This window comes from Pteronotus mesoamericanus, unplaced genomic scaffold (assembly GCF_021234165.1).
Source record: "Pteronotus mesoamericanus isolate MK-2021 breed Mesoamerican mustached bat unplaced genomic scaffold, CSHL_Meso_final contig_221, whole genome shotgun sequence".
Lineage (NCBI taxonomy): Eukaryota > Metazoa > Chordata > Mammalia > Chiroptera > Mormoopidae > Pteronotus > Pteronotus mesoamericanus.
In genome coordinates, this window is record NW_026555092.1 from 1,999,658 (window position 1) to 2,015,663 (window position 16,006).

The following is a 16,006-nucleotide window of genomic DNA, read 5'->3' on the forward strand; positions in this document are numbered from 1 at the left end:
TCTAGTTCATACTATAATAATTTGGGCCATAGGACAACCGAAGAAGGCGTAACAAAACAAAACACTGCCCATCTGGCTAAGCAAATGAGGTCTAATAAACAAGGTAAGTTGTAGAAAGGTTATCCAGCCAAATGAGTATAAAATAAAATGGTTAAGAAAGGCTGACATACATGTAATATCTGGAATAAATGCCAAACGCTATGGTAGCAGTAAATCTTCTAATGGAATATAATCCGGTGATTAATTCACATAAAATCTGTGATATGTTAAATATACACATGGCTTTAGAAATAAATGAGGGTTTTGTCATAAAAATAAAAAATATCATAACAAGGGCTTCTATATAAAGGCGATGTTTTAAAACTGCATTTACTTTCAGTTGCCTCTTGAAACACCCTTAAATCACAATAAAGGGATTATTTTTAAAGATATAAAATAACGATGGATAAAAAGAACATAGAGGAAACAACAGCAACAGAAATTTCAGAAGCTTCAAAGCAAACAGATGAAATACATGAAAAATGAATCCTAAATTGGCAAAAGTCAAGAAGTAACCAGATTTACTACACTGTGTCACTGCCCGCAAAGGCCCAGAAATTCGGGGTACCTGGAAGTATGGGCGGGGTTAAAAAACCCCAGGAGAATGGATTTAAAGTCTACTTAGCAGGCGGTTAAAATTTTCAGTACCCCTCCTCTCCATTCTACAGAGCACTGCTCCCCCCACCACAGAAGACGACAACAAGCTTCTCTGACAACACAAGACCTAAGGCCTCTACACCAGGCCCTAAGCACAGGGGCGAATGAGGAGCGAGCTGAGGTGCAGGGACCCCCAAGCCCTCTCCTCTCTACTACCCCCGAACAGTGACAGCACGCCTGCACTTCCCGGGCAGGGGACTGGAGAAATCCGAGCAGCCCACGAGCCGATACGGACACTAGGAAGCCCCAGTGAACGGCCCAGCCAGGGCACCCTACCAGCGAAGCTCCTGGATGCGCAGGGCCTCCCCAGAGTACCCCGCACAATTATGAGGCAGGTCAGCGTGAGATGTCGGGGGGCACTGGGGTGAAGATCTTACATGCTGCCAGAAACGGAATGAAAAAATTACCTATGAGTGCTGGACAAAGGGTACAATGAAAGATAGAGCAAGTCCTTCAAATGTTTGAAGAAAAGTCATTTCAAACAGAAAATTATGTACCTAAGCAAATTGATCCATTAAAGGGGGTGACCTTGAGCAAATGATTCTCACCTCTCTATGCCTCAGTTTACTTACTCACCAGTACAACAGATATGACAGTAATATTGATCTTTCATCATTGTGTATAAATGAGTTAGTATCTACACTTAGGAAACGACCAGCACATGTATGTAAACATTCAGTAAATATCCACTGTCATCTTACTATTACTACCATAACCACCACCTCCACCACCAACAACAACACATTCCAGGAACAAATTTTAATATAAACCTAATGAGTGAAGTGGGTTTCTAAGATCCAGTATCCGGCACCTGAAAAACCTGATATCAAAGACATGGTACACCAACAAGTGATGTCCACAGAAATAGTAGTTGAGAACTATCGTTTTAAAACACTAGATAAGCCCTGGCTGTTGTGTCTCAATGGACTGAGTGCCGGCCTGCGAATCAAAGGGTCGCTGGTTCACTTCCCAGTCAGGGCACATGCCTGGGTTGTGGGCCAGGTCCCCAATGGAGAGCGCACGAGAGGCAACCACGCATTGATGTTTCTCTCCCACTCTACCTCCCTTCCCCTCTCTCTAAAACTAAATAAATAAAACATATATATAAAAAATAAAACTCTAGATAAAAGGGACAGCCACAAAAGGCCAACAAGTTGCAGATCAAGCTAAAGATCTAAAAAACAGCTCGTACTATTTCTGCTGAGGAGTGCGGCACATGTCCTGAAATCACATTCAGCTCTGCCATGCTTTCTAATCAAAACTGTAATACTGAAATGACAAGATGAGGCAAGAGGTGGGAAGACAGAGCAAAAGTCTGTGAGCTAAGGATTAAGATGACATCTGAGTTCTGGCACTGTTTCAACCAGCGGGCAGCACCAAGCGTTCCTCAGGCCTCAAAATAGAGGCACGCGTACTACGGCCACATCGATGCCATGAAGGTAAAGTAAGAGTTAACGGAAAGCATTACACGAAAAACAAGTCTACCCCATCTCCTTCTTTTTACTTATGCAATCTGCCTACCACTCAGGAAGCCGCCTCTTCCCTCACATTAGTGCTCCTGTTGTGCATTGCTAGTGTAAAGGAGACAAACTGGGCAGCAGGTGACATGATGGGAAGCACAGAGGGGCTTGGGATCCAGAAACCTGAATTTACATCCCGGGATTACCACCCCTCCCACTGAGTTGTGTGGTCAGTAAATGAGAACGCCAATTAGCTGGTACGCTCACGTGAAGTGAGACAATATCCAGACGATCAGCACACCAAGAACCACTTCCGTGACAATTATTATCACCAGTGCCATCGAGGACCCTTGATACAAAAGCACTAGGGTGCGTGAGGCTAAGTGTGAGACATCATAATGAACCGATGAGGTTAAGAACTAAAATTAGTAATTTAGTAGGATCCACAAGCATTCTGAGTAGCGGCAATACATTAGCACACAATGAGAAATGGCAGAGACGTGGGTTAGCAGTATTAATCACTGACATCCAAACTCCTCTGGTCCAATTTTTCCCAAGATAGAGTTTTTAAGGCGGGGGGTGGGGGAGAGAAGGGACATTCAGAGTACATAGTAGGTGGCTTTGAGAAGCAGATAACCTGCTTGGCTTTCACAGTGCTGACAGAATGGATAATCATGTCTCAAATGTTAAGAATCCCTTGCAAAAAATTACTTATTAGAAGTCAGCACTCACTAAAACCAAATAAGAAACACATAAACAAATAAACAGGATTAATAAGGATTTGGAGATTATTATTAAGAGTATATAGTACACAACTGCTGGTGAATAAATGTCTAAGAAACTAAACCAAAAAATCCCGAATAATGATAAGAAATATATGAACACTGTTCTCAAAGTGTTCAAACCGGACAAAGACAGTCACGGAAAATAGCTGAAATACTTCCATTTGACTCAGAGAGCCCTTCAATGTAAAAAGTGAAAAAAAATTTCCTCTCCACTAAATATGGAGAAAATCCTATCTTGTATTTTACAAAAAAATTTTTTTTGCAAGGAGTGAAGAAGAAAAGGTGTGAGAGATGTTGGCATGAAATCAGGCAGTAGAAATTAACAGTTAAAAAGGGTATGAGAACAGAAGGATTAGAAACAAGTAGAGTTTAGAAAATCATGGCTGCCATGTTAGGGCCTCATCCCTAGGAGAAATAGGAAACATTTAACAAAATATTTATGATATGCTAAAGTCTGACTACAAATGGGAGATTTATGCTTCTAGCTTACCATGTGGACATAGAATGTCTTCATTAAAATTTAATTCCTCCTCCTCTTCTTTTCTTTCTTCCTTTGATTCGTCTAATCAAAAGAAGCATAGAGAGTAACTGCTCTTGCTGTTGTATTTAAAGTTCAAAGTAGCAGAGATAATACTCTGTACAATTTTGAACAAAGAAAACTTTAAAACACTCTAAAATTAGACCCAAGTGATTCCTACACAATTTTGTGAAGAAGCGTTATATTTCTTTCCCTTAAAAGGAAAGAAGACTTATCTGAAAGGCAGTTTTACTTTTTAAAGATTTAGATTATGCAATAAAATGTCTTTCTTCAAATTGAAAAATAATTTACATACCATTCCATTAATTCAGGCGAGGTATTCAGAATATTGTGTCACAAACCAAGTTAATCACCTACATGTCATGTCATTCTCACCTACCTTTTATTTTAGGGCTTGAACAGAAAGCTTTAGAGGCTAATAAAAACTTAATCTTTAATGTCAAACACATAGTAAGAACTCTGCTTTTCCTGTTAACATTTCTCTTCTAATATCTGTTTTTCTTACTTGCCCATACTGTACGGACGTTAATTTGTAGTTGTGTATACCAGGAGCATGAGCAAATAAGAGATGTCTTAAGTATCAGGAGACTAGAATAGTTATCCATAGGTTTTCCCAGTTAAAAAGTACACAAAGTTTTTTTAATACACTTAATATACACATAAAGAATATATACTAAACATTAAAACGATCACGCAGAGAAATGAGCAAAGGACATGGACAGGTAACTGCAGTCTCCTCTCTGTCATACACGCCCAAATACAAACAACGTCTTAAATATATGATGATGGTTAACCTCAATGATGATTCTGAAAATACAAGCCTTGACACTGCTAAGTCATTTTTCATATATATCAGACTGGAAAAAAAATTGATGTGACTGATGTACTCTTTATATTGACAAAAACATGCAGAAATGAGCCCCCAATATAATTTCTGGAGGAAATTACCAATGATGTGTAAGTTTATGGCAATTATATATAGGTATAATTCTTTGATCCAGCCATTTCTAGAAATTAAACTCTTCAAATTTAAAAATTTTTTTAAATCAAAGCTTAAAACTAATAGTGACTTTGGTGTTTTTATTTTCTCAAAAAGGCAGTGATATGAGAGATCCACGCCAAGTAAAATTAAATATTAACATGCTTGAATGCAGAAAATACAAAGTACTTCAGTAAAATGGTGAAGGATATTAAAATGATAAAAATATATGTATGTAAATACTAACATTTGGAGATAAGAAAATTAAATAAAATAATTGTTATGTATCACTAATTATACCTCTGAATTAGTAGGATGATCAAACCATTAACTTCCTTTTTAAATCTAAAAATAGTTCCTATGCCTTCATTTCCCTTGATATATTATAACACTGGTTATAAAATTAAGTTTAAAGATTTACTTACACTAACATAATTCCCTATTTGAAAGCATAGCTTCACAAAGCTCAGAAAACTTTATAAACAAAAAACTATTCAAAATCTGCCTTTTCTCCTGAAGTACAAGCTCCTTTACTTGACAAAGGCAGCCTGTTAAGTGCGGCAGATAATCTACAACCAACACATTAGTCTGAAGCAGAATTAAAATTAATTTTTGTGTGATTAACTAAAGAGATCCTGAGCCCAAAGCATGCTAGGTTATAAAGAATTCCATATGTGAATTGCTGGACCTTTTTTGACCCTTGCTCAATTTCAATAGCTTAAATTTTTACGATTTGTTCTGAGACATTTTTGAGAGCTTCAGGTTTAATAAAAATTGCCTTTAAAATTACATGGATGGAAATTAAACCAATTTTATGAAAAACAAATGTTTACAATTTTGTTGTATAGTTTCCGGCCATCTATACATGGTAGGTGTCGAGATGGTACCTTTATTCAAGGTGTTGCCGTTCATTTTGCCATTGCTTTGGTCTGCGTCACCATCTTGCTCATCTAGTTGTTCAAGAGCCAGCTGGCGCCAGCTACGCAAAGATGATTTTCCCACCCAAAATCCATCATTGCTGAGGAACAGAGAGTAAGTGAAATCGTGTAAGTCACGTTTCCTAACCTCCTCCTTCCTTCTTTCCTTGTAAAAGCCCCAACAAAAATGAATTTCAAACACTCAAAATCTGCTGCTATGTACACAATTTCTTTAACCCACATCTTCATCTTGGCAATTTTTACTCCTCACACTGAATTGCAGATCATTTCATATTTTGTTTCCATCCTAAATCTTACCCTGTTTCTCCTAACCCTCATTTATATTCGTGCCAATCACACCAATCAACTGGCAGCTGTCTTTCTCCTGATGACTATTCACGGCTACATACAGCTGTGCCTCTGAGTATACACAGAGAGACTCTCACAAAAACATCTACTTCTATACATAAACACACATTTAGGGGACTCAGTAGGCTGTTTATGGAATGACCAAAAATGGTGAACTAGATTAATCTTTCTTTGAGAAATATACAACTTAAATCAAACCCAGACATAATAAATGCCGCCTAACTCTACTGAATCCCGAGTGCAGAGGGACTCTACGGAGAGAAGCTCAATACACTCTAAAGAACCCTGACGTTAACTGAATTTATTGGGCTGGATGTTTCTGACAAGGGCACTCCCCCAGGCTCCATTTGTTAACACACGCACTTCCGCCTTGGTAAGCGGACACCGCCCGAACTGGGCGGGCGGATTTCCCACCATAAGGTTTCTGTAATTCCATGCCCGAATCCAGGCTTAAACCCTGCCTTGGTGTGACCCGGCCTCAGGTCCACATCTCCATTTCTGTCTTTCTAATGGACAGAACACAGTGGTAAAGGCTGTGTGACTCGGCTCTCTCTGTCTCTGCCACACTGGCAATCACGGCAAAATTTAATCTGGCTCTCCATCCGCATCGTCGCCCTTTTCTCCCCCCAAAATCCAAGTCCCTACTATCTAAAAATGATCAGCGATTTGGTTATCATTTTCAAAAAATTTTTTTAGTTTATCATAAACAATATACACCGTGGAACATACCCCTTTACCGTTGCTTTTAGCAGATTATTAACAGTTTTATAATCTTCGTTTAGTTGGTTCTTCAGACGCAACACACGACAACGTTCTACTACACATTCCTTACACAAGGCTTTCACTAGAGGCAAGAGAGAATGAAAGAAAATATAATTTACTCACAGATTTCCTGTTAGAAAAATGTTTTCAGCACTTCACAAAACACAAAGGAATTCTAAACCGAAGTCACAAATTTTGACAACATAGCAAATTGGTATATATCCTCAATTATTTTATAAAGTAATTATCAAGACGGCAACCTTCTTTTAAGAGGTGAAATATTATGTTTAAAACTATCTATACCATGAAATTCAATATTTTACAAGGTTTAGATGTAAATTTCACAAGACTATAACCAAATAATTGAGGGGGCAAACAATGTATCTGACAACTACAAATATAATATTGTTTAAGAGCTTCAGGTGAATACTTCAAAGCACAGAACACAAAAGGGAGAAGAAAAACAAATCAAGGGCCCACTTTAAAACACACAGTTCCAGGAATCATGAAATTTGATTTTTTTGAAAGATTCATCTCATTGCAGTTTATTGATTGTGACTAAAAAACAGAAATTTAGAAAGCAAAACTCCAGATGTGTCCAAGACCTGAATCATGTATGTAAATGCCAGTTTTTATGCAGTAAGTACACAATCAGAAAATAGCATTTAACTTAGGGAAAAACAGGAGGGTGGTCATACAATTGCATTTATTGGAGTCATACAGGTTGGACAGGAGGCTCTGTTGCCGGTTAAAAGAAAAATGTTATTAAGGAGAGGTAACCAGAACCAAATAGATTATGGACACCATGTCGTTATCTATAGCTCTACATTCAGGGTAGAATCATGCAGACTCCATTCATAGGCTAAGTAACAAGCTACAGACTTCACACTGTTAGAAGTCGTTACAGCAGGGAGGTATATGAATTGTAATCAACCAGACCAGGTTCAAGTACTTTGAAGAGAAATATATAAAGCAACAAATACTACCAGATGATTTTCTCAAAAGTGTCTTATTTTGTGTGCATTGAGAAGGAAAAAAAAACCCCAACAAAACTCAATGAGCAGTATCAGTTTCTTTTCTAACATAAACAGATGATTTATAGCGCTGCTTAAATTCTACTTTATTTAGCTTTTGCAGTGTAAGGAACACTTGGTCTAGCATAGTTTGGGTTGAATGATCATAAAGACCACATGCTGAGGACTTACAGCATTACTATTATTATTATAATTATTTTGAAGTAGAGAAGACATCTGAAATTACCAGTTAGTCTTGGTCCCCCTCCATATCTACTGTAGAAAATGTCAGCCGCATACTCAGATATTCTCTTCATAATCGATATTTTATCAGGATGCAGCTTGTCGTGGGAACACAGGCAGGCATGATTATCGATAGGTTTGGTAGGTGTCGATTCATCCAACCACTTTTGCAGCCACTCAAGAGAGACAAATTCATAGGGCTCTGAGGAAGAACGCAAGGGAAAGAGCCTATGTATTTTTACAGGTTTTTGACTAAGTGATACATTCATTTTCCTCAAAACACAATGCACAAACTCTGTCGAAAGTTAGCAGAATCAGAAGAATCACTGTTCAGGGAAGATGTCTGATAAATACGACATAGAGCTCCACTTAACTACCCCTCTTCTGGGTTCAAGGAGCTGTGTAAGATGCTGTGCACCACAGGGACAGGTCTGCACAGCGCCCTAGGAGGTCGGCTGGTATTATTAACCACATTCTACAAAAGGTGTTCACAGAGAGAAGTGTCTTGCCTGATAACACAGCAGGGCTTTGATCGCGACACCGTGACTGTTGACTACAAGCCACGCTCCATGCTGGCTTGCAAATCACATAACCTCGTCCTCTATATTTATTCCATAAATGGTTTTCATAAACTCTTTTCATCAATACATAATTTACATCTAAAAATTAAAAGAAGAAGCCTGACTGAATCCTAAGTTAGAAATTAACCTCTTATTAACCTCATCAGCTATAACTGCACTTTTACAAGCCTGTATCAATCACTGAACTTCTCTTCATCCAAGATGATACAGGTATGTAGATATTCCCATCACCACAATCCGTATCTTGGTCTGTTCATTGTATTATTAAGTGCTTCAAGAAAATAAGCAATTTAAAACAAATTCCAGGCTGAAATACACTAGAATTGAATTACCAATTTTGAAGTTGCAAAAATTAAGACAAAACCAAACACCTCAACATGAGTTTTAATTTGGGAAAACAGAGTCCCTGAGTTCCCTAAAAGCCAAAATTAAAGGTAAAGGGCCAGCTTTGATTACTTACAAAGATCTCCAGTGAGTCCCAGCATAAAACATAGAAGAAAACATACAGAGGTTGAATTTATAGGTTTGTATTATGTACTACTCCTGATGAGATCTGAGGGACAGACAATTCAACTCAAAGCCCATTTTGACCAATTGTATTCTTCTTCGAAAGTTACAAATCTAGAAAACTAACTCTCATCTTAAGTTTAATATAAAACATTTCAATGTTTACAACAACAAAATTCAGAATTACTGGATCCCTTATTGGTGCTAAAACTGTTTATGTCATCAACCGAGAGCCTTCTGACTGATCAGCTCTGACGCAGCTGCAGAGGAAGAGCTCAGACTACAAGTTGAGACCAAGGTCTAATCCACGCTCTGCCACCAAGAAACTGAACTTGAGCAAGTCACTTAAACTCTCTATGCTTCAGGTCTTTTATTTGTAAAATGAAGGTAATAATACCTGCCTTCTACCTACCTCACAGGGATGTTGTTGAATGTAAAAGATAAGATATGTGAAGCATTTTGAGCTTTTTGGAAGAAAAGAGATATAGAAAAGTTAATTATACATTCACACAATATATAAAAGAGGAGACCTTAAGATTCAGTATAGGTAACATGGCTGTGGCACTTCACAATATATAATGATATGGTTAATTAAATTTAAAATACCTCTCAATCTTATTTGCCACTTGTCAAGTTTAATCTGGCAGGGACAGAGTACACTGGGTATCTTAAGAATGCAAAGATACATGATCCCTCCCTAAGAAAGCAAAATCAAAGTTTTAGTATATCTAACCTTTTCCCAAACAGTCACATTGATTAGGCTATCAAAGGCGGGAAAACAGGACTGTGACACAGAGCAACATTTGAGAACAGTTCGCCAGGTGCTTGCTTCCCCCATAGGCGAGGAAGGGTGAGTACAGGAGAGTGTCTGCTATTGCTAACTGGAAAAGCACGCCATTAAGAACCTTGACCGTTACAAGAAAAGAAATCTGGGGAAACTAAAAGAGCAAAATGTATTCTTTGCCAGGGGAGGTCTGTTGGATTCAAAGCCCAGGGTGACTATAGCCCTGGCCCATACAGTCACAGGACTCCAAGGCAGCTAGTTCAAGACAACATTTTCCAATCCCCTACTAGAGTCCCACAGAAAACTTCTGAGAGAAGCTGCCTGTTTTGGTTTTTGAGTAGTTTACTATGAATTCAATGTACTATATGAAGATTACAAAAATCACATGTGGTTTTATAGTAAGAAGAGGAAGGAGGAGAGCAGAGACTGGGCCTGTGCCTCCGCTGTGATTCCATCCTCAGCCAGGTTCCCAGATTAAGGGCACCAGTTTCAGTGTGCTGGAGAACCCATGGAAGGAACAGTGACTGTAGTCACAGAGGTCTTTCTTTTCATTTTCCATCTCCGTTACTATGAAGAGATGTATCGCTCTCTGCCCAGAGCTTCCCTGAGAATCAAGGTCTGGCCTATGCCTCAAGAGCTACGGCCGAGTCCGCTTGCGGAAAGCGTTTACACCACCGGTGTCCCTGCACTGGAGAAAGACTCCTGGCAGGCTCCCGAAGGCATCTTCTACCCTGGTGATGCAGCACGCTGCCTAAGCATCGCCTTCCCAAAGCACGGACAAACCAACTTACCAAATGGGACAAGCACTCTCTTTAATTATCAACTTGGAGATAACAAACTGTATAAAATCTCAGCATTTGACAAACCAACAAAGCAATTGTTAAGATATTTAACACAGGGAAATGTACATTTTGGTTAAAAGTTATTTTTAATTTTTTAACGCCTGAATTTTGAACACAAGGAATTTTCCTTTGGAAAGTTATGAAGTCTAGAAAGATTGAGTCATCAAAAATATTTAAAATACTTTATCTACAGATAATTTAATATTAGAGGTAATTTATTTCAATTTAAATAAAAAGGGCCAAAGGGGCTTCTGTTCCCAGTAAGGCTTATATTTTAGGATAACTGACTTCATTAAATATGTTCACAACAATTTAGAAAATGCAAAACAGACTTTGAGTGGCAATACAAAACCATGGTCATTAGCTTTGGGATTTTACAACATTTTAGGACAACATGGACTTTCAACTATGTAAGTTTACTGCAAAAGCTCAAGAAAAATTCTGTAAAGCTCATAACTGGTAAAAGTATTAATAACAGCTATATTCTAAAAACATAAGCACAGTTCTTATAGACTGAATGAAAATAGCGAAGCACAAGTATGTATTAACTTCACACATAACATTTTTGGACCATGCAGTTTTAAAGAGTGGTTCCAAAAAGCATTTTACTTTAGACTTCAGTAAATCCTTTTATCTTGTCCAGTGAATAATGGAAAATGAATAAAATTTAAAAAATAGACTTCCAGGTCCCAAATCTTGTGAATAAATTCAGAACTCTGAATCACATGTTCACTTCCAAATCATATGCAGTAAAATTAAGGCCAGTCTTTCCCAATCCCAAAAGATCTATCCCAATCTTTTTGGGATACTCCTAACCCTTGGGACAGAGTGAGAGTAACAGGTTACAAAGAAAGGTCAGAATCACATCGATAGCATTTAGAAAGAACGTTTAAGAGGTATTCCTCCAGATTTAGCAATTTATATTCCTCCTTTGTTTAAGGTTATAGCAGTAATAGAAAATTAAGATTATCAAAAAGACAAAAACCACAAGTACAATTATGCTTGCGTATTTATTTTCTAAGATGAGGATTAAATTGCCTCTCTTCTTTAAGTAGAAATTGGGTATGGGGGAATTCACGTCTATGAAATGATGGACAGCATACTATTACAAATGGCACACCAGCCTTAAAAAGTTGTTTCCTTTTTGAGGCACTAGGCAAATTTGCATTAACATATACAGTAAAGGGATGAGCTGGATTATGTGGGACAATTCTTAAGAAATTAGAGGTCAGCAGAACGCTTTCCTGTTCTCAGCATCATATTTGGTATTAAATTTCAAAGTAACCTAATGATATAAAAAGTAGTGCTCATATAAAAGAATGTCTGTTAATATTGTGAGGGTACAAATTGTACAAGGAAACAGAATAGGTCAGCTGCTTCCATAGTAACCCAATCAGATTTTTCTTTAAGAACAGTATCTCACAAAATAGAAATATCTATTATAAGAGTCATATATGCAGAGTGCTGACCTAACCCTTGTAATTTATTAAGAGCTTCCCATTTTTAAAAGTACATGATAATGAAAATTATATGGAATGCTGCACATCAAGTTATTGCTGGTTTACATAGCAATTTTATAGTGTATAAGCTGACATTAGTGGGTTAGAAGACAGGGAAGGGAGAATTAGTTCATACACATTTGTGAACATAAAAGAAACAAGGCACTCAATGGCAACAGTGCTGTCCCAGAATATCTTACAGACCAGCTCCAGCAGGTAACCTTTGGTACAGCTCCTTAACCTCTTCGTGCTTTGCTTTGCCTTTATCCACACTTTGCTTACGCATCTCAGCCATTTCAATACACCACTCCTCAAACTTGGAATTATCCCGATCTACCAGCTCTTGAAGAAAGGCTATTCAGAGCAGAAAGAAAGAAAAAAACAACAACAAAACACTTTATCTGGTTTTCAGACACAGAACCATGTCTGTCTCTAAGCTTTATCAAATACTAGCTAAGATTTTGGTAGCAGCTTCCTACCCTGGTCTCCTTTTCTGTTAGAAACCCCCAAACTGAAGGCAAAAGTAAAAACCGAAGACGGACACTAGAATGTGATTCCCCCCACCTGGTTGTCCATGACATCATAAGCCAACCTGAGCCATCAAATGGTTCAGAGAAACAACTTCAAAACAGACGGCACTACAGGGCACACAACAGTATCAAGTAAAATGGCAACTAAAGAATGCCTTAGGCCAGCAGCAACTCTTCCTTCTTTTTTAAAATCTAGGAAATTTACAAACAATTGCCTTAAACCCACAAATACCTTACAAATTGAACAAAATAAAAGCAAACTGCTCTTTAAATATGTCTTGATTAACTACAGGATTTAAAAATCTGCTGTTGCTTTTCTTTGTGGGGAATAAGGGGATTCAGAGGAATAGTTCTGTTAAAGGCTCCTGTATATTTTTAAAGAGGTTTTATTTATTTATTTTTAGAGAGAGGGGAAGGGAGGGAGATAGAGAAGGAGAGAAACACCATTGTGTGATTCCCTCTCATGTATCCCCTATTGGAGACCTAGCCCACAATCCAGGCATCTGCCCTGACTGGGAATTGAACCGGTGACCCTCTGGTTTGCAGGCCGGCACTCAATCCACTGTGCCATACCAGCCAGGGCTGGCTCCTTTATTTTAAAAACTCACTACTTTAGTGGGCAGGGGGTGGGTGGAGATGGAAGAGGGTAGGGGGAATAAATGGTATTGGAAAAAATACAATAAAAAATAATGTAAAAAAAATAAATAAAATGTTCTTTAATTAAAAAAACTCACTAAAGCACCCTGGCTGGTGGGGCTCAGTGGATTGAGCACTGGACTGCGGACCAAACGGTCACTGATTTGATTCCCAGGCAGGGCACATGCCTGGGTTGCAGGCCAGGTCACCAGGAGGGCCGTAAGAGAAGCAACCACACGTTGATGTATATTTCCCTCTCTTTCTCCCTCCCTTACCACCCCCCAAAATAAATAAATGAAATCTTTAAAATAAAATAACTCACTACAGCAAATTTGTGAATATATCTACTTTCACCAATATTTAACATATGCAATCAACCCATATTAATAGCAATTAAAAGCAATCTGCTCTTACCATTGATCTTCGAGCATAGTAGTTTAAAATATTTGCCTTACACAATCCTGGAAAATTGCTTACCTGGTACCTGGACAGTTGTATTAGGTTTTTCTTGAGTCTGTAGTCTATAAACCAACATGTACGCATTTCGAGAGCAGTGAGTTCCTTTGCCACACTTGGGTTTACGTGTCTGGGACTTAGAAGGTTCTGCTGAGTAGGGAAATCAAAAGATGACTGAATTAGAATATACAGTTTGTTCATTCTTTTATGGGGGGCAGGGAGGAACACAGGAATAGAAAACAATTCCTAAAATATATGTTCAAGATACTTTAACATAGATCTAAAACATTAAAAGACAGCACAAGTTTAGCATGCTCTATAGCTGTTTGAATCTTTAAAACAGTTTACTGTCCTTTCCTGCCTTGCCTGCCAAATTCCATTGTTAAAAGATGATAAGAAAGTACTGTTTTTCATGAGGACAAGCCTGGGGGAGGAAAAAAAGTACTACTACTCTGACTTTTAATGTTGGTTTTAAGTTATAAAAATAAATCCAGACTTAATTTAATTGTCCGAAGAAATAAAATGGTACAAAGAAAAAAAGAAAAGCTAATGAGTAGAAAGAGCTAAGTAGTTAGGAGAAACGTTAAGTGTTCTACGTGGTAAGTATATCCCATGAATGTGATGTTCAAGCTGGGCTTGAACATGTATCGCAGGGTACCATTCCAAGGGGCATGAGGTCATGAATAGTTCTGAGGAAATCAATGACCTGACCTTCAATTCACTATGAACTTTTGTAAAAACTGGTCTGCCTCAAAGCTGAAGTGTCACTGATGGTTTCCACCTCTCCTTTCTCAGTCAGCTACCTCCCACTTTAGAAAGGATATAATCGCTAGCCCAGTGACCAATAGAAGCCTCACCCATGTCATTAAAAGATGTATTTACAGTAATTCTTTTCTTTGTGTTGGATTTTTAAAATTTATAACATAAATTGGTTTAATTATGTCATAATATTCGTAATTTTTAAGAAGTACAATCCAGAAGAACTTTCTAACTATTGAGCTTTAACAGTTAGAAAAAACTTAGTATATTCCATAGAATACAATGCCTAGGATCAGTGTAATAGAAATACCAGTACAAGAGAAAAGAGAAACACTAAAAGTGTCTTGCTATAAAAACAAAACACAACACCAAGTTTACTTATCTTTGACAAGAATGATGTGGGTATCAAATCTCCCTGTTACTTCATTTTACTTGGATTCTCTTAAAGAATGATGTTGCAGTTTTACTGTTTATGTCAGAAAATACTTCATTCAGAGCTACTTAAATTTATGATAAAAATGCTGGATTTTAAAATGTGGAAAGGAATACATATTTATGCCATATTCTTAGAGAGACTACATAACCAAAAAAGTTTGAGGACCACTGTCAGAGGGAGTTAAAAACCTCAGGAGCATGGACAGCAAAGAGGAGGCTGGTCATTTCTAACTGAAAAAGTATTAGGATTTAAGATGTTCATTACTCTGTATCAGACGGAAGATAAAATGATTAATTAAAGTTCACAACAGAATACAGTAATGAATGACAATGAAATTTAATGAACAATAATATTTTCTATTTTTGGTAAAGACAACAAATGAAAGCTGCACTGTAGCCTGCATATAATAATAATAAGGTATTAAAATATGGGAATGGGATCTTGAAAGATGAGGAATCCCTTTATCTTGAACTATTTTAAAATTTAGAATCACCTATATGTAGAAGATAGGACAGCCTTAACAATGCTTTTAATCCTACAATTTTCGGACTAAAAGTAAAATACATCAAGTACACCTAAATGAAGACCAGTCAAATAAAACCAAAATTAAATGATTCACAATTTAAGGCTACATGTTAATTTCATTCCTAGTAAGAATACCACAATAAGAAAAAAATATAACCAAATGTTAAGAACTAGAGTATAAAGTTGGAGCAAGACTGCTAACTCCTCAATGTGATTTAAAAATAGAAAATACTCTATTACCAGAATAGAGTCACCACATGAGTATCTGTAGAAAGATTACCCATACGCCTCGAGAGCCAATCCCCATCACCATGCTCTGCCCTGACACCTTGGAAAGAAAAGGGGTTCTGATCCACTGAAAAGGAACAGTGGCAGGAGACACACACTTAGTCCCAATTCCTTTGATTTAGATCCCATAGTCCAAACCTCACCCAAAAAAGACAAATACAGTAAGAAAGGGATGAAAACTTCAGCCAAGGCACCTCCTGTTGGAAGTACCATTCACTCCTTCAGGGAATAAATGCGCATCTCAGCCTAAGAAAACCAAGGCGATGAGAGCTTCATGCAGATACTATTCCAAGTTCTTTTTAAGGCAGGTCTCATCACTACAAAATGGCAAAACGCTTCCTCCCCAGAGGTGGGACAAGACACTTAACAGGGAGGAACAGACACTGCTCTTGGAGCGAAGT

The 16,006-nt window shown here is 37.7% G+C and overlaps 1 protein-coding gene across 2 annotated transcripts in view; it reads right to left on the reverse strand.

The window, feature by feature from the left end:
* The window catches only part of USP48 (ubiquitin specific peptidase 48), a 63,006-nt gene that overhangs the window by 22,881 nt on the left and 24,119 nt on the right, over window positions 1-16,006 (reverse strand). The window contains exons 10-15 of one of the 2 annotated variants that reach the window (XM_054571691.1): window positions 13,619-13,744; window positions 12,180-12,329; window positions 7,767-7,964; window positions 6,474-6,588; window positions 5,346-5,476; window positions 3,432-3,503 (exon numbers count right to left, since the gene is read on the reverse strand). In XM_054571691.1, coding sequence (XP_054427666.1) covers window positions 3,432-3,503; window positions 5,346-5,476; window positions 6,474-6,588; window positions 7,767-7,964; window positions 12,180-12,329; window positions 13,619-13,744 — 792 coding nt within the window. Of the gene's footprint in view, window positions 1-3,431; window positions 3,504-5,345; window positions 5,477-6,473; window positions 6,589-7,766; window positions 7,965-12,179; window positions 12,330-13,618; window positions 13,748-16,006 lie in introns of both variants that reach the window. The other variant, XM_054571690.1, reaches the window with a different exon arrangement.